At 32.7% G+C, this 20,954-nt stretch overlaps 1 protein-coding gene across 1 annotated transcript in view; it reads right to left on the bottom strand.

Moving 5' to 3' along the window:
* Nucleotides 1-20,126, bottom strand: part of LOC134848527 (uncharacterized) — a 30,649-nt gene extending 10,523 nt beyond the window's left edge. The window contains exon 1 of the mRNA XM_063866027.1: nt 20,019-20,126. Within this exon, the coding sequence (XP_063722097.1) occupies nt 20,019-20,055 (37 nt within the window). The 5' untranslated portion in view covers nt 20,056-20,126. The remainder of the gene's footprint in view (nt 1-20,018) is intronic.
* Between the last annotated feature and the right edge of the window lie 828 nt (nt 20,127-20,954).

The following is a 20,954-nucleotide window of genomic DNA, read 5'->3' as shown; positions in this document are numbered from 1 at the left end:
CTTTCTTAGAACTTTCTTATAAGAAATATTCTAAGATAGCGGAAATTTCCTACAAATTTTGGAAAATTTTTGATTTTTTTTCCATGTTTTTGCATGTAAAAAATTCCATGTAGATGCTATATTGAAAGCCTTTCGAACAAAAAATTCAGAAGGAAATTTTTTTTCATTGAAATTTATTATTTGTAATTAGTTGATTGGAATTATTTTGGAGACAAAAAAATTCAACTTTGACGAATCATGTCATATAGCTGCGGACGTGTTGTCTGTGGGGTTCGAGTGTGTATCCACAAAATTTTTTGTTCTCAGCAAAAAAAATAACTTCATTTAGTTAGTGGGCTTGTCAGTAAACTCACGATGCGAAACGAGTCTTTTGGTACCTGAGTTTTAGTCACTGTACTCTGCGTCAGTGGAGAACTTTTAAACAAATTATAAGAAAAAAATGAAAAAAAAAACAAGCAAACAAAGCAACTCTCTTGTAGTAAAAGTCACTATCTTACTACTTGCTTGTCAGAAAAAGTGCTTATCTTGCAACACTTTTAGAGATAAGTTGTTTTAAGATTCTTTTAAGAAAAGTTCTAAGATACCGACTTTTGGTCAACCCGGGCAGGCACATAATAAAAAGTCTACGATAAGCATTTTCCATATATGAGAACATAAAAAAGTTTCACTGTATATTTTTGTCCCAATTCATAAAAAGACTGCCCTTTAACTGGTTTTAGGCTGATAATATCAATTTTTAAGTGTTAAAAGTTGAGTGGTAACTGAAAGTAATTAGACCAATTAGCACAGATGAATTTACACAGTACCATAAGTTAGCGGCTTTTTTGATATTTTCAAGTTTAATTCAGCATATGAAAGCAAACAAAGCTGCAAAGCTGCTCGTATATCAGAGCTGCACTTTAAGGTCAATAACAGAACTTTTTGGTCGAATACTTGCCGAATTAGTCGAAAAAAAAAGAAAATAATTTTTTGTTCATTTTTTCATCCCCTCATGCATTGTAAGATAGAAAAGGCCGGCTAGAGACTGTTATTGTCTTAGGAGATCTGAATTGCTGGCCTCAATCCAATTTGGAACGCATTACCTTGCTGCTTTCGCATGTTAGATGAACGCATTATATTGCTCGTTAATTATCTCAAATTGACCAAGTTAGCGACTTTTAAACCCCCGTAACTTTACAAATAATGATCCCATTAAAATATCTTTCTTAATTTGAGTTTGACGACCTTTTCAGCTGCTTGAATGGGTTTTTTTTCTACTTCTTGACGAACTTTTCACTTCTTAAATGACGACCTTTTCAATTTTATTGAAAATCAACGCTTGCACGCTAATATCCATCAAACCTTTTAATTTTTGCAAAAAAAAAAAACATTTCAACTACAAAAAAAAATAAAATTTTTAATCTTGAGCTCAGGAAAAGATTCTCACAATATACAAAAGCACCGTCAAAAATGGCTCATTGAAAAGTCTAAACGTGTTCTGGAAAAAAAAACACCCCGAGCACGCATTTTCTTCATTGTCGAAACAAAAACTTGTTAGTATCAAGAAGAAGCCTGATTGTTCCGAATTCCTTTTGGCATCGATGAAATAGTTTTGGATTTTAAAAAAGAGTTGAAAAGAAACAAAAAAAGAGAGATTCTTTTCAATTTTTATAGTTTTTTTTTTAATTTTGTTCCCCAAACGCTATGTAAGTACAAAATGATTTGTTTTCCGTCTAGTAGCTGACTGAATGTTCCGACTACCCTCAAAATCCTAGCAGAAGTTCATCTTTAAAACGCAGTTAAACACTAATAAAGTTTCAAAAAAATTAAACTTCTTTTCAGGTTTTTCTTAAATATATTTTTTTTCAAAAATTTGTCTGAAAAATTCCCCAACATACTATGCGATATGTATAGTAGAAGGTATGCAATAAGTATCTAACAACTTTTTAATTGGTCCAAAAACATTGACTTACATCAAATTGGAACAATTTCTGAGCCGCTTAATTAGTCGCTCAGACTTTAATAGAACAAACCATAACGCATGCTAATTGTCCCAAATTAGCCCAGTTGACAATTTTCAATCCGCATTAACTTGACGACAAATGATCACAGGCGAAACAATCATTCTGAAATATTTGTGTGGCGTCAAATTTTTTGTCAGATTTTTTGTTTGAAAAATTACCCAACACGCTCCATTCAAATCTACCCAAAAGTAGCCACTTCGTAGGTCGGAACAGTAGGAGAAAAATGCTTGCCTCAGTTTATTTTGAATTGTTTTAAATTGCCGCTAGCGTTTTTATGAGGACCAAATATATTGAGTGTCGGTTATCCCAATTTGTATTATTGTGACCCAAACGTCCGCTAACTTAATAGAAAAAATCACAGGTTAATTTTTGGTTTAATTTTGAATTTTGTACAACTTTAATTTTCAGGTGGTATGAAAAAAAATCCGACAAAAATGGACATTTTCAAGAACACCCGAAAACAAATTTTCCGTAAATTTCTTTCAAAGAAGAACTACATATGCCGCTCCCAGAACCAATTCAGTCCACATTGAAAATGGAGACCAATTAGGCTTATTGATCACATTACCCTCCCTCCCACTAATTTGACTTTAAAAAATTGCACCTCTGTTTCTTTTAGACTAACTTTACCCAGTATGCAGCGCGTAAATCAATTGTTTTTATTATCTTTTCGAAAATTGCTGTTTTTCACTCAAAAAAATATCAAAAAAATAACTGACACTTAATAACTACTCTGGATGGTTACCAAGATAGGGATCGAAAAATGGACAATTTCCTACTTAAGGTCAAAACTGCAACAAATTGGAACCTGATCTAAACTACATTTTATTATTGGATAAATTAGATATTTTACCACTGTAAAATATTTAATATTAACCAATCATAATCCATCTAACTAACAACCCACTTATTTGTAAGTGCTGAAATTACTTGTAATTTCAGCACCAGAGAGATTTGAATTTAACTTAGAAATTAGTTGCCTCTCCAAGAGAACTTCAGCAGCCGCAATAAACCAGTATACCCTAGATCTATTGAGCCTAGCAGAGACTAGTTAAACACCCTGAGACTAGTAGATATAAGAGTAAGATTAGGATCGGTATTAGACTAAGAAGTTGCACGAATCTATCCGGCCGAAAATAAGATAGCGTGACGAGCAGACGGTGTACCCTATCCAAAATTACTCTATGAGTTAACCACGTCGGTCCTAATTCATCTGGTGCTACCATAAGTCTCGAATAAGACCTTAATAGCTTAGAATTGACCAAATATAGATTAGAAATTAGACAAAACATTTTCAAAATGTTACACGATAATAACTTAATTGAAATGTCTCTACAACTCCATAGATCAGAGCCGATATTCCGCACAATACTAGAACTACCCGGTATTGGAAGAAGATCTCGGACGGAATTTGAAAAATATTTATTGAAATAAAAATCAAAATTAGTAGCATGACAATAAATAGTTAGTAATAATAAACCATCTTGTTGTTCCAGCTTCATAACCTAAACATAACAGCAATCATAAGCTCACTAACATCATTTAAAAACTAAATCTTTTTATCAAATAAATATAAACCAATTTAAACTAAAATTCACTTAATTTTTAATTAGATCGTCAAGGCTTATCCTTGGATCTTTATAAATTTTCGATCTCATTAATTTAAAAAAAAAACTGATAATTAAGGCCTATCCTTGGATCAAAAAGGACAATTTTGTTCTCTCCACCCACTTAGCAAGTGTCTAACGACCTCAAACGTCGATTCACTATCCAACATTTTCAAAAGACCCAGGACTAAGAGAAATTTTTAAATAAAACTAACCATTCAAATTAAGCTAGACAGTTAAGAACTTCGGTTATTCATCCTTCACTTGAACCCTCCTCTTACCAGACCCAGGATAGATCTTAGACTTAGTAAGTTTAAAATATATCTAACAAACTACTTGCGTTCTAATTATACCTGAACTACCCAATCACTACCCCTAAGTAAGATTAAGTAAGTTAACAACTTAACTTAAGACTAGCCACGAGAAAGTAAAAAATCATTCTCCGGAATCGATATACTTTTCTCTCTAACCCTGAATAAAAGACCCAGGTTAAGCTAACCAAAAAATCGTAAGGACTAACAGTCTAGGAAAATAAAAATCACTAACAACTTCTTGCATCCCTCATCCTAAACCTTATGCCATTCAAAAACTTAGGAAATAAACAAACAATCGTTTTACACAACTGTGAAAAAGATAACCAAAAATACGACCTTGTAATCACTCCATATACACAAACAGTTGAATACATTCGAACAAAACGACAAACAATAAAAAGAAAAATTATAAACAATCAAAGACAAATCACACGAAAAAGTTTTTCGAAAAAAAGAAACGCATTTTCTGAATCAGAAGCCAACAGTTTAGATGAACTATACAAATTTAAAAAATCAATAAAAAAAAATGCCCCATTCATGATCAATTTTATTTTTCCGACTAAGAAACAACTTCAAATTCATCAAAAAGAGGAAAAAGAAGAATAAAAAAGCAATATAAGCACAAACCAGTACACCTGTATAATTGGAATCAACCAATTAGACACATTGATAGTTATATATTAACAGTCATCAAACTCAATGTGACGAAAGTCCAGATGATGAAGCAGTTTTTCCCTTTCTTATAGATTCACTCGATGATAGAGGACAAACACGATTTTGTAAGAACTTACTTGTAAATTTGTTTAAACCAGGAATCAGTCCATGCAAAGCAGAATTTCCGGATGTAAAAATCAAAAGACAAAAAATTGAATATTATTTGAAAGACATATGTAATCTAACACAACAATACGGAATCTACACCATAGAATTCAGCACACCAAATACAGCCCATCGTAAATATGTAATTCAAACAGACGATATTGAATTAGAGTTTTCAAAAGTAATCATAGATTATATCAGAAGCATACTATATCATAATTCACAAAGAGCAAACTCCATATACACTAACGAAGTTTTTGCAATAATATATAGTTATATATCTATATTAGAAAAATAGAAGTTCAAAGTACATCTTCAACTGAAACATCCAAACATACAAAAGTGCGAAATGAAATCACAGTATTTTCAACATTTTTACATATAATCCGCAAAAATTTTACCAAAAATGATGTTTCAAAAAACACTAAACATGATTAACAAAAAATTTTAGCATGGTTTATAATAGATTATTTCACCCACAATTTAGATTTAGTTTCACAAGCAAGAAAAAATTTCAGACCTCAAAATACCAATGGTGACACTGTCCTTTCAGAACAATCAGATTACGTTTGGGACCCTGAAAGGTCTAATCCAGCATTTCTAATTATTCCACAAGATATCTCGAGTGAAGCAATAAGTACAATATCTTTCAACAGAGATTATGTAAAAGTAATACCATTAACCATTGACGCAACAACATTAAATTATAATACATTTTTACCAGATCCACAAAATAACAGCTTACATTCAACAGTCATACATAACGAAAATCTCAATGGAACCAGAAATCTTACACAACAAGATATTCAAACACCATCACACTTCATAAATGGAGAAATCGTCCAAACAACAGCAACAACTACACAACAAAGTATTTCACCAATACACCCCAATCTGACAACACCAAGAAATACAAATACATCACTAACACAGGCAACCTTACAATCAACCGTTAAACCTTCGGTTGCTCCAAAATATTCACATATGGACTATCAAACGTATAGACCAATGACAATACCGTCAAATACACGAAAAATGTTCACAAGAAACACTTTTGCAGAACACAATTTTAATTATGCTCACCAACCAAAAACAAATCAAACTCCCCAAAAAAATACACAAAATTTAAATCACGTATGTTCCCATTATTGGAATCTTCCAAAAACAACGACCAATTCAGTAATTTTTCTAGATAATCCACAACCTACACAGGATTATAGTGAAAATTACCCATTTTTTCAACAGAATAAAAATAAACAACATACGCCATATAACACAAACTATTTATTATCTGATGACGATGATTATCATCAACCAGATATTTTTGCACCATATACTACAGAATATTGCACACAGAGACCGCGACAATCTCAACCATCTCAAAATATGAAAATTTACCCACAAAATCCAACAGATATACAAAATCCACAACAAATGCATATACAAAACCCATTTAACACACATTATTTCCAATCAATACAACCACAAAATCCAATGTCAATGCATTCTTATCAACCAACTCAAATGCAAAAAGAAATACCGCTTCCATATTACCTTCAGCAACACGAAATAACAAAAAATCAACTTTCAAATTTTTCGCAAATGCCAAACGCCCCAGAATCACTACAGATGACTATGAATCCATACCTCATGGGTGAATCATCAAAAACATCGAATAAACCATTAATGGTATTCACAGGAACAGACCCTGAATATTCTGTAGAAGATTATCTAAATGCAGTAACAGGACCCGAACAAAATAATACGCCACTACATCAAAATTGGATACATTGACGCACAGCGTTAATACAAACAACAATAGATGGCGCAGCTCAAAAATGGTTTTCAGTATTACCCTTAGAAATAAAGTCAGATTGGAAAAGATTCACACAAGAATTTTCAAAAATGTTTGATTCTGAAAGAAACAAACAACATCAAAGAATTTTATGCAACGAAATACGCAGATTACCAAATGAAACAATTAAACAAGTAGCAGTACGAATCAAAACACCAGTTCGAAATGCATATTCATTTAAATACACATGACTACAAAAAAACAAAAATGACAGAAATTTTAATGATGACCTTAACACCTCAATTAAGGAAAATAGCTATAAAAAAGAGAGCATCTCATCCTTCCTCAATTCGAGAACCAGATTTAGATTTTCGAAAATTAGTAGATAAACTAGAACAAGCAGAAATCACAATGAAACTCGAAGAAACAGAAAATTTAAAACTACAATATGTCAATCGGATTGAAACAAATACTACACATATAAATAGTATACAAGAATCAGACACAGACCTGATTGAAAAAGTCACTGAAATACTAAATATCTACGAAAAACATCAAAACTTTAAAGGCAAACCATCTTTCAAAAAATGGTGTAATTATTGCCGACGATACGGACACAGTTTTTCTGAATGTAGACAAAAACAACAGAACAATCAAAATAAACCTCAAAAGCACAAAGAACCAAATAAATCATTCTATCAATACATGGGAAAAGACCAAAATCTACAAAACAAAAACATATATCGTAAAATAACAGTTCAGGAAAACCACTTCCAAGCAACTTAAATTACTCAAGAAATCAATCACCATATAACTCAAGTTATAGAGGTAGATCACCCGAACGAGGAAATACACGAAATTTCTCACAAAATAGATATAACCGATCAAATAGCCAAAACAACCAAAATAACTATTAGCGATCGAATTCAAACACAACAGAATTTGTTTCTGGATCCAGTTCCCATTCAAATCCAAGGAATAGACACTATTCCAATAATCGATCACGAAACTCATCATATAACAGAAATCGAAACTATTCACACAATAGAAATAGAAGTTATTGAAATAATCGAAATCAGAATTATCCAAACAATAGATCAAGGAATAATTCATATAATAGATCAAATTATCACAGATCAAATGGTAACTATCAACAGATCACAAAATAATTCACAAAATCGAAACTCAAGTTACAATAACCGATACAGAATTTATTCCCAGTCACCACATAGGAATAATAACCGTAATCCCGATTCTAAACATCGATACAGAAGTGGCACACCAAAACAACAAAGACACATTAATCAAGTGCAGACAAATGAAGAAACAACTTCAGACCCCCCAGGAATTGATGACTCAGGAAGTAACGAATTACAACTAAATCATATAAATTGTGAATCAACAGATACTGAAAGTGATACAGATAATACCATCTCTGTAAATATGATAATAGTCGAAAACGAGTATGAACCTATCATATATAAACAACCTTTTACTTCACATATATATGAAAATCAATTGGAACTCCTTCACAATTACTATATTGGACCCATTAATTATACACAAACTACACAAAAAGTAAACGAAATTAACACGGTAATTAAACCCGATAAAAAAGATGAAACACAATGCTCAAACAGAAAACATATTTATCAAAATATACAAAAAGAACAACCAAGAGAAAAAATTTGGACAATTCCACTTCTCTTAGAGAGCCCAAGAAACAAAGAATTTCAACCACCAGATCTTGAAAATGATTTTTTAATTGACTCAGGAGCAGAATCAAATATAATTAATATTCCCACATGGAATGAAATCAAAACATTCCATCCAAATTTAACACCTCTTGAAACCTCTAGTAAATTAGCAACAGCACAAGGATCCACATTAGTAAATAATGGAAAAATCCAATTATTCCTTCTTCCCACAAGAACAATGGATTGAAACAAAATTTTGAACAAACCATTTAATTAAATATTTCATATTACTGATATTAAACACAATATCATTGGCATACCATTTATATCTGAATATATACCAACAATCAACATCTTAAATAATAAGATCCTTATCAAAGATAAATACATAAAAACAAAAAATACAGCCCTAACATTCTTCCAAAGATTAAACAAACAACCACCACTTTTTTCAAAATTTTATCCCATTTACAATCAACAACGGAAACACCTGAAACCATTATCAGGAAATATATATATACTTTCTCAGTGAAACATAATCACCAGTATAACAAAAATCAAAATAAACAACAACTTTTCATGTCAGACCTCGAATTTAAACCTATCCACAAATTTTTCAAAATTACAATCTCATCCATAAAATCCTGGAAAAATACGAATTCCGACATCATTTCATTTCACGTGTATAACAATACACCATATCAAGTAACATTACCTTTAGGACTTTTAGGATATTGTGAAACAAATGCTACAATTTCACCTATAAATGAAGTAGCCTACCGCGTTAATAATATACTCCAATTATTAGATATTTGTCAATCAACAATTCTTGATGAAGAATTATCCATAAATACTATAATAAGTAATGAAAAAAGAAACACAGATTATTTCACAAAAACACCATATTTTAAACCAACATTCAATATAACAAATTACACAAAAGAGCAACAAAATTTTTTAACAATGTTTAATTTTGAACACTCACAAATTACACAAGTTGAATTTGATAAATTAGCAAAACAACTGTTAAAATATTCAACAGTCTATGCAACATCAAAATTTGACTTTGGAAAAATTAGTTCATCATTACACTTTCCGTTAACTCCTGACGCAGTTTTCAAAAAACAAAGAGCAAGTAAAGTACCGATTCACTTACACGATAAGGTAAACAGATTACTTGACATTTTAGAACTATACGAAATTATCTCACCAGTAAATAAGGAAGAACAACCAAAAGGTAAAACCTTCATCAACCCTGTTATCATTCTAGCAAAAGGTGAATCACTAAAAATAGTTTTAGACGCTAGATACCTCAATTCACTAATTAACGAATCAAAATGCAATTGGCCTATTGAACCCTATTGGCCTATTAACAAGTTATTTTAACAAAGATAAATGGTAAATATTTCACAACCGCAGATATGAACAGTGCTTATAATCAAATGCCACTAGATGAACAATCACGACGTTTAACACAATTTTTTATTGGAAATCAATAATATGAATTTAATCGCTTATTCTATGGAGTATCCATAGGACCAGCAGCTTTTTCAGCTTTTATGAGTAAAATTTTTAGACCACAAATACTCAAGAAAAATGCAATCACATACTTAGATGATATTTTCATGCAATCACAAACTAAAGAAGAAATGTTTACAGTCTTAGAACAGTATCACAAAATACTTCAGAACGAAAATCTGAAGGCAGCTCCCGATAAATCACACTTCTTTCTAACACGCGTTAAATTTTTAGGACATAAGTTAGAACGAGAAACTATCACTCCATTAAAATCACGCATTGATGCAATTCAAAAACTTCAGCCACCTAAAAATAAAATAAAATACCAGGAATTTCTTGGAATGTTAAATTTCTTAAGTAAATATGTTTACAAAATGCAATTATACTCAAGACCGTTCTATAACATCCTCAGACAACAAAATAATTTTGAATGGACCACTGAACATCAAACACGATTTGAAGAAATTAAAAAGCTTTCTAACAGAACAAATTTCAAACACAATTCCAGATCCAAATCTACCATTCTATGCAATGTGCGATGCTTCAAACTTTGGCATCGGCGCAGCATTGCTACAATCACATAGTGGAACAAGTAAAATGAATCTTATATCTGCAAGTTCACGATTATTCACACAAGCAGAGCTCTGACTCTCAACTCTAATGAGAGAGTGTACAGCTATAATTTATACACTCACAGAACATGAATTTCTGATACTTGGATCAAAACACCCAACAGTTCTATTCACAGATCACAAACCAATTATATTTCTCTTTACACAAAAATCAAATCCAAATCACAGAGTTTATAGATTTCAATTAATTCTAATGAAATTTCCAAACTTACATATAGTTTGGACAGCTGGAAAAAACCTTGCGTTACCAGATACATTAAGTCGAAATAAGCCACTCGAATTATTTACACGAAAAACTACAGTTGAAATACCACAAAATATTATTTTTATCTCGCAAAAGATGAAACATCAACCCGACTAGAATGCAAAAAAGCAGTAAAAACTGACATTTATCAATCACAGATAAATAATCTACAACATTTTCCACTCTACTTAGATTGCCAAAATATTCACTACGAAGTTGATTTACTAGGCACATCCACTTTTAAATCAATTCCTACTCAGAATGGATAAAAAATAATAATCAACAAAAGAGAATAAAACAACACTCGCATAAAAAAGACCTTTTTCCATTAATTGAAAAAAAAAATTTAACCGATAAAATAAATTTATCAGGATCACAAACAATTGATTCAAAATACACAATAAATCAAGTTTTTGACCTCCATGACCCACTTGACACAATTCCCCTATCAAAACTAGAAATTGACGATATTTGTCTCCCTCCAACAGATAAAATTACACTTGAACTTTTAAAACAATATCAAAATCTCGACCCAGTAATTAGACAACTAAAATCATGGCACAGATACAAAACTAAGCCCGTAAAAGCAGATACCACAACTTTAGGAAATAAAAGACTCCTCCGATATTTCCGAAAATTCAATAACACAACAATTAATGAAAATACAGATCTTTTAGAAAATCAATTAAATGATTCTAAAATTCCCTGTCTTCCAAAGGCAAAACATTAACGACCAAATTAATTCACGCTTTACACCAGCCACAGATTTAAAACCTGGAACATTTGTCTTAATACCTAACTTTAATACGCAAAAAGGAATCTCTAAAAAATTCAACCCCTTCGAAAAAGACCATACCAAATAATCGCCAAACCCACTGACGTAACATATAAACTCACAGATTCAACCAAAAAAGAAATTGTTCAACATCGTAACAATCTATTACCTTACTACCCGAAAGAATACGCATCACGCGAATTAACTCAATTATATTCTTTTACAGGTTTAAAAGTTGTTCAAACCCGTACACATTCAGAAAAAAAAAAATAGATGAACAAGACAACGTTCATCATGAAAATCAAAATCAAAACAAACCAAAGCTAAAAACAATCAAAAAATACCAGACACAAAAATACCTCAAAAAGAAAGAAAGAACAGGAAAATGATGAACAATGATGAACAACCGCAAGAACAAAAAGAAAAATCAGAACATAGGGAATCATCACGGCTTAGAAATCAACCACGTAAAAATTACAAACATTCATTCCACAATCTAAAATATTAAAGAAAGCTGCATTTTTCAAAAACAACTTTAATTTTGAAAATTAATAATTATTGCACCTCTGGATCATTTTGAACTTTCATTTTTCAAGAAAACATGCTGATAAATACGCAAAAATTCTAGTTCAGATTCAGCCAATAGGATTCACTCAAATCCGTCACCTTCTATATATCTGACACCAACCTATTAGCCGAAAGATATTGAACTCCAGGCATATCTATAACTATAACTTTACAACCTCCAGGTCAAAAATAAGCAACTTGCTAAAACTTGACAACTAAAATAAATACCACCATAATATTACAACCGTCCCCTATCTAATAACGCAAAGATTAACAATTTTTTCCCAACTCAGACCTCAAAACCCCTCCAACCAAAAATGGCGAATTAGGACCATAATCATTTGGCCTAAAGTACAAATATTTCAAAAATAACCCAGATCACCCGACAAATAAAAATAAAGCAAAAAAGACCTCCCAAACACCATAAAATTAGCCCCCAACAAAATTAACCTCCACACGAATTTCTTTTCAAGATAACTCATACACTTTTGAAGAACGACACATTCGCTTATCCGAACCATTAGAACCAGTTCAGCGACAGGCACCCCTAAGTGAAACAACATATAATTTGTACCCCATATTACCGCAAGACTCAAACAGAATAAGACACATTAGTCAAAACCAAAATACAGTCGAAATAAATAGACAGATTATACATCCACAAAGAAATATAAATTTTCAAACCACTAGAGTTCATTTTGATATACCCCAGTCACTAACACCAACTACTTCAGAAAATTCAAGTAGTACATTGCCAGAAACTCCCACACTACTTTCACAACATAGCACTTCAAGTATACCCTCAGATTACTTAGGTTCAACACCAACATCTTAACAAATACGTGAAAATCCCTTTAACCCCCCCCCCCCAATCCCACCGCACGACTACCATATTGGGCAACACACTCATATACACAAGGTGAACCAAACTTAGTGAATGATCCAATAGATATCTCTACTGATACAGCACTATCATCGTTACCAGAAACATTATCTCTCCCGTCAACACCATCATTAAGTCAAATTTCACCGATACTTTTCCCTTTAAATTTTCCAAATAACCTCGACGCTAGATATCGAGAACAATCATCAACAAAAATCCCTTTACGACTAGATTGGAATACATTCGTAGCACCGCCACGATTATTTGGACAACATCAAGATAGTACCGACTCCAAAGTTGGGCACTCAACAGACTACAATATAGACAAGATATACACGAAGATATTCGTGAACACAATATTCAAATACTTCAACAAATGGTTTCCAATTAAAATTTGAAATCACGATCAAACTTAACAATATTGTTCGAAATCTCTACCCATTACATCCACCAAATATAACAGCTCAATCGCTACCACCACCATTTATAACAAGTGAAGTAATATGTAAATACGATAGATATACAAAAAACACAATTGGTTACCTCACATTTTATAACCCATACTCAGGATTATCATACACATGTATATTATAAAAATATTAACATTTCAACACATCTTTTTTCTAATATTTTCCGACCAAAACACAGGTTTTCGCCTCGCACATGACCCCATGATTAATTAGTAAGACATTATGATTGTGAAGAAAACGAACAAAAAACACTACACAAATATGCAATAAATCAAGTATCACAATGCGAAACAGAACCACAAGCTATAGAAACAAAAAATGTAATAGCAACAATGTAATCAAACGCCCGAGCAACAACAGTCACAGGATATAAGTTTACAGCAACATTTTCCGAAAAGAAAGTACATTGTTCACAAGATAATAAGAAAATAAGAACCGACTTGATCACGAATCATTTTATCAAAGTAATATAGAACGACTTTTACATCTAAATCCCGATGATTGTAAAAACAAACTACTCAAACTAAACATCACCAGAAATAAAAATACAGACAGAAAAATAGTAAATTTCCAATTCTTTGCCGATTCTGTACATCAAGCAGAACTTGAACGATGTCAAGGACATATAAAATTAGACAAAAAATACCCATACAACGGCGCACACGGAAAATTCATTTACGACATACACGATAAACTCTGGATACCACACATTGGAATAAATGACCCCTCAAACTGCAAAGCAGACACAAAAAATAAAGGATATCAAGAAATAAGGTTTTTTGATTGGAAAAAACAACTCGAAAAAGTACAACTCACACGAGATCTATCTGATAACACAATGATCAATCAAGGAATTAGACCACCTTGCAAAAATTATCAAGATTATTGTGACCCTACAACAAGGACCCAAGCAACAATTGTTTGGTTTCCCGAAGATACATGCACAACTTTCCAAGTAGCAAAATTACACGTTCGAATGATAAAATTTCATGAAAAATTTTTTATAGAATCAATTCCATACGAACAAGTAAACCCATCCCGAAAACAAAGTAATGATTTTAGATATATCCATGATATAGAAAATAAACTAACACGTTTCCAAACCTATCAAGAAACAGAATTTGCATGTAAACACAGAAATCCACTTTATAAGACACAATACTCTGAAATACTTGTCGAATACGCAAAAGGTTTCGACATGACCAGTGGAAAAAGAAAATTCAACCCTTATGCCACAAGTCATCCTATAAATGAAGGAACATCATACATCCCAGTAAACTTTCAAAAAAGCACAGGTCAACCTGGTGGAAAATTAAAACCATATGAAAGTAAAAGCACACGTTTACAAGAACTATCACTAATGAATAGCACCTATTTTGGTAATATTCATTATGATATCCACTTAGACATGAAGTTAGACTACAGTTAGACTAGATTAGTAGAATTTTTCAGGAAATGTCACTTTCTGAATTAGAAACACTTCATCAACTATGCGAATTGGAAAGAACACAAATCCTACAATCACTCGCACTAGCAGTACTAAAAATACCTTACGTAGGATACTTATTATCAGGAAACAGATCAAGTTATTAAATTTTCTAGATTACGAAGGAAATATTTTATGGTTTTATACTTGCACCAAAAAAGTATCACCACTATATGTTTTTGAAGACAAACGTTCTTATAAAAGAATCCCCATATTCTATTAAAACAAGTACACTTTGTCGACACAATTTCAAGACGAACATATTTTTGGGATACCGCAGTCCCATTTGGATCAAAAAATAGCCACAATGTAGTACAATTAAATCCTGATGAAGATAAATACTATCTACTTATACCATACCCTACATTAATGCAATTACTCAAAAAAAATTCACACGAAAGCATCAGAGCTATTGCTCGTAATCCAAATGTTGATTTAAAATCAATTGGAATATATTCTAAATCTGATATCCAACATCACATTATAACACAACAATTTCAGGAATTATTAACACAAATGGACACTATACAAAGACAGTCAATTGACCAAAATTTATGAAAACTTGCCGAAACCGCAGGATTTGCAGATATTTATACACAAGATTATAGCGGATATTTTAAAGACATTAAAGACTATATATATTTAGCGGTGAAAAACACAGACCACAGGATATTTCAACTATAAATATTTTCAGTTTTGTCACCCTAAAGAACGAAATTCTAGCTTTTCTAGGATGGCCCTATTACATCTTAGAAAAATTAACTATCTTATACGCCATGTTTCATTTTATAGGATTTCTTTTCTCACTACTAAAAGGAATCTATAACACATGCGCTATACACACACAAGTAAACAGACAAGCAAGTGTAGCACGTATACTAATTGTAGGATTTTTTGGAATTTTTTCATCATCAATTAACAAAATATTTCTAAATGCACAAATAAAAGAATATAACACAAAAATATCCACAAGACAAAACACATACGACGAAGAACACAATAATAAAGAAATAACACCTACCGCACCACAATTGCCACCCTTACCACATAACCATCCATTATCATTAGTTCCCCGTAATTTCCGAAACCTAGCAATCACAAATAATCCAAATTCTAGACCAAATACAACACAAAGTCCCATCCAACATATACTGACACATCATTCACAAAATGATAATACATACGAACAAATTATAGAACAACCCCACACCACCACTTTTCAGTCTCAATATAATCATTTTTTTTAGCCCACGATGAGCCGAAAACTTGGATCCCTCCATCGCTCAAATTCCCATCCAGCCAACCTCCAAACTCAAATCCCAATAATTCCACTTTTTGCTTTCCCACCACCCGATTTTCCGATTATTAATATATCATCAAGCACGAATTCTGATACTAACTCAGATATTTCAGTTTTACGTTCTAACTCACAATTTAATAACTCCCATCCATTTCCACTCCGTCTTATGCTTCCCAAGTAACCCCAACCTATTTTCCACTTCATTCCGACAGATCAAATAATAATTCTTCAGATACCCCCAAAATTTATTTTATTACTTCACAACAACAATTAATACACCCCAACACCCTCACAATACATCAACTATCATCCACAATGACATCATCAAATCCACCTACCCGCACACCCTCCTCAGCTTACACTCCATCATTGGCACAATCATCCACATCCACCGAAACACCTAATAGCACTCACCGAGCTTATCGCACTTTTAAACGAAAATTTCCAAATCACCCATTCCCAACCAAACCCGGAACAGCCCGCGAATATATTAATCACCCGCAACACACCAACACAAAAAATTTTCTTGAAATCACCTTACCCTCATTTCCGCAATATACATTAAATACACCTAATAATACTAACGACACACGCAATTTTGTCGATGAACACGTTTTAATGCCAACACTTCATTGGACAGCTTATTATAATTTTACTAACCCCCTTTGCCTACCATTAGCTAATACTCATGACAGCATCGAAAAGAACAAAAACATGTTATATAGACTCACCACAACACTAACACCTCGACAATTTACTTACGTTGGAAATAAAAAAATTACTAAAAACATTCACTGCACCCCGCGCTAACGAATTTGCAATAGAATACTACGATCATAATATCGTCCGCTTTAATCAAGATCAATGTTTAGATGAAGAACGCTTCGCAAACCCGCAACTAACAGAAACTTTTTTCATCAAAACATCATACGTATTCAGACCTAATATTTTTGATAGAAAGCATGACCACATTATTTCAGAATCACTAGCTGATATTCAGGCATACGAGAGCTTCTATGATAAATTTCAGTTATTTTCACAAACCTTTCACTTTCTTTCACCACAGGAACGCAATTTGCACTGTTCCCACAATATTATGTTACGCACTAAACAAACGCACACATATACATACTATCGTTTTATACAAAATCATTTTGATTTACACACCCCATAAGACAACCTCACCATCGTTTTTATTTTCTTAACTCAAAGACACGTCACCATTTTCCTTAATTTTACCTATTACATTAAAGATACTAACCTCCTCGGCATCCTCCGCAACTATGACCCAGTTACCCAATTGTATATATTCTGTACCATCACAAAGACCTTCAATGCCGAAGAATCCAGACCCTTCCTTATCCCGCATGAGTTTATCCAGCCTATTGAAATACCCATATTAGAATTCATTCACAATATTAAATATAATCATAAATATATAACCTCATCCAAAACACATCTTACGAGTTTGCAGTAGGCACCGAAGAACTAAACACCATTAAAGCACTTCAATTGCTTTGGCCACTGCTACAAACTAAAATCTTCATATGCATACTAGCCAAATTACTAACAACATCAGATATGATTCACGACATCTTCCCCCACGGTTTTTCCCCAGAAGATTATGGTAAGTATAATTTGAAATACTTTTAACTAATAAATTTAAAAATGTACTAACCATTTTCTATTAATGTTTAATTTATATTTCTAGTCTTCACACCACGATCATCTACAAAACAGAAAAGAAAGGTAAAAATACAAACTTGTTAAAGTATCTTAAAACTCATTAATTTCTTGCACTAAATAATGTAATTAAATTCATATCAAATGTAGTAACTTTATTTATAAATTATTTCCCCATGAAGCAGTAAACTTAGTTACGATGAAAATTTATAATTGAAAAAATTCCCCAAAAAATGCAGTAAAATTCAAATTCTATGCAATAAATTAATAAAATGAGAAAACAGTACTAACCTTTTCAATATTTTCATTCAATCGCACAAGAATTCTATCCAAACTCGCACAGCTCGCCCACAAAGAATTATTTAAATAATGATTTTAAATTTCAAGCTTTCATTATCAACAACTCTAACACACGATAACAAGTTTCAAACTTTCCTTTAACCCGGTTGGAAAGGAATTATATACTAAACCAAACTAACCAACGCAGCTTACTAAACACCACAAATCATAAAATAACAGCATGACTAAGAAAAGAAAACCAACGGTACCCTAACCGGATTAACCGAGTTTAAAACTGTATAATTTATTCTTTTGAAGACTATTATAAAGTCTAAGAAAGAAATAATAAAACATGAAAAATTCGCAAGTTAAACCCATGCCAAAAACAATTGGATTTTTGAAAAAAGGACACAACCAAAGTAACATAAGAAAGACCAACATAAACCCAACATAAAACGTTATCACATAACAGGACCTCTCAAAGAAACAGTATGAAATCATACTCCCACTCCTGGCCTAACCCACCAGAGAGGACGTCCTGAGCATGCTCTATAGCCGGCCTAATCCACCGCGCTACATCCACGCTTTGTGACCACTTTTCTATTTTTAAGAAGAGGTACTCAAGGGTGAGTAACTCTTCAAATTAACCGAACCAAAACAAAACGCTTTTGTGAAAACGACTAGCTAAATTCATGATTAAAAACCGAATTAACATTATTTTATAAAATGTAAATCATACTTTGCAGTATATAGATCATACACAACAACAAAGACGAAAATCCAAAGACTAGATGATCCCATCACACTCGAACAAAAGAATGGCTAAACACAACTGACATGCCGTGAACAATCACCACTCAAAGGATTTAGAGTACGACTTGACTTCGCAGAAAAGGACTTCGTTGAACTACAACAATGACCACCTCGATGTTCAAGTATACGTACAGATCCGAGTTACAAGGCATCCCTTCCACACACGATCTTCACGCCATTCCCAGACGAGGCTGCACAGAAAACAGTTCTCTACTAATACAGAAAAAACTGACATAGCAAACCATTTTGAAATCGGATTGATTTCATTGGGGATCACAGTCATTGGCGAATAACGAAGCAAAAATTTCCTGTCCATAATTCCAGCGGCCTGGAACGTTCTTCTTCAAGAGGAACCGGATAAGAAAATGATGTTCGCCAAATACCAACGTTCATCATCCATCCTTCAAATTGCAGAGAAGAACGATAGTTCTAGAAAACTCTGTAAACCCACCGTAAATTTTAACTTTTTTCAAAATATTTAATATTGACCAATCATAATCCATCCAACTAACAACCCACTTATTTGTAAGTGCTGAAATTACTTGTAGTTTCAGCACCAGAGAGATTTGAATTTAACTTAGAAATTAGTTACCTCTCCAAGAGAACTTCAGCAGTTGCAATAAGCCAGTATACTCTAGATCTATTGAGCCTAGCAGAGACTAGTTAAACACCCTGAGACTAGTAGATATAAGAGTAAGATTAGGATCGGTATTAGACTAAGAAGTTGCACGAATCTATCCGGCCGAAAATAAGATAGTGTGACGAGCAGACGGTGTACCCTATCCGAAATTACTCTATGAGTTAACCACATCGGTCCTAACTCAAAATCAACGCTTAAATGTTGTAGATACCTGAGATATCATTCCACGTAAACTTCCATTTAAAAATTTCTTTTTCCTTCCGTGCGTAAAAAGAGCATTTTCAGTTTTTCTGTTTTTTTTGAATTATCCGATGAAATTCTTGAAATATGTAGAGGTAGTTGATGGAGGGGACGGCTGGTGTGCGGTTGTGCTTAAATGCCAAAAAAGTGCTTTGATAATAAATTTAAGTTAGAATTTCGCCAGCTTTTATGGGGTGTGGTTATTTAGTAGGACCAAAGGTGAAAATTTAAAAATAAGTTGCTTGGTTCTCACCTGCTAACAAAGTGAAAAAAACTACGAAGTCCATCATTGATAAATGACATTTAGCGAATCAGAATAGTGTAGCCTTCAGATCTCTGAACTTTGTTGTCTATAGATTGTTTACAACCAAAGAGTTCATTTGGGTTTACGTTTTGTTTTTAATTGCATGAGACTTCTTGGATCTAAAACACCCAACAATCAAAGGTATTGTTTATAAGTTTAAGCTTCAAAGTATTACAAAATGTTTAAGTATTAAAATAAGAATGAGGCCCTAACAAATTACTCAAATACTGATGAAGGCCTAAATGCCCAAATGCTCCGACCACGACACTATTTTTTTATTGAAAATGCTTTCCCTGATATACTAAAAAAAGAATTGAACATTTGCTGTAACGTCCCATTAAAAACTCCCATCAAAACAAACATTGACCTGATCCGCTGCAGCTGCAACAAATTTTAAGACATTCTACGGCCGCATTTTAGAATATTTTTCAGCCGCATATACCGGCTGTTTGAGCTTCATGCTTAGAAAACTTCAATTCTTAACCGCACTTTAGTTCACCATTTGAACCTTATCCTCCCTAAATGGACCAAGAGAACAATCTCCAGAACTAAATGACAAATTCAAGAAATAATTACTAAATCTGATTGGATGGAGAATATTGCTTTTAATCAAGCAAATTATCTCCTCCCCATTTTGATTTGTGAACATTCGTCAATATTTGTGACCATTCGAACATTTCGTCAAATTACACGGCAAAAGAGAATAAAAAAGTTCCTTTTGACGACTGGCTGAAGTCAGTTACCTTATTTCTATTCGTTTTTATCCGTCTCGACTTAGCCAGTTGAGTTTTGGTCTGCAAAAGGGCTAACCATTGTGTTACACCTTTTAGGCCAGCAGGCGAACGAATTTTAGTTAGTTTTTGCTTACATGCGGATATAACCACA

This window comes from Symsagittifera roscoffensis, chromosome 6 (assembly GCF_963678635.1).
Source record: "Symsagittifera roscoffensis chromosome 6, txSymRosc1.1, whole genome shotgun sequence".
NCBI lineage: Eukaryota > Metazoa > Xenacoelomorpha > Acoela > Convolutidae > Symsagittifera > Symsagittifera roscoffensis.
This window is presented reverse-complemented; position numbering and strand designations above follow the sequence as displayed.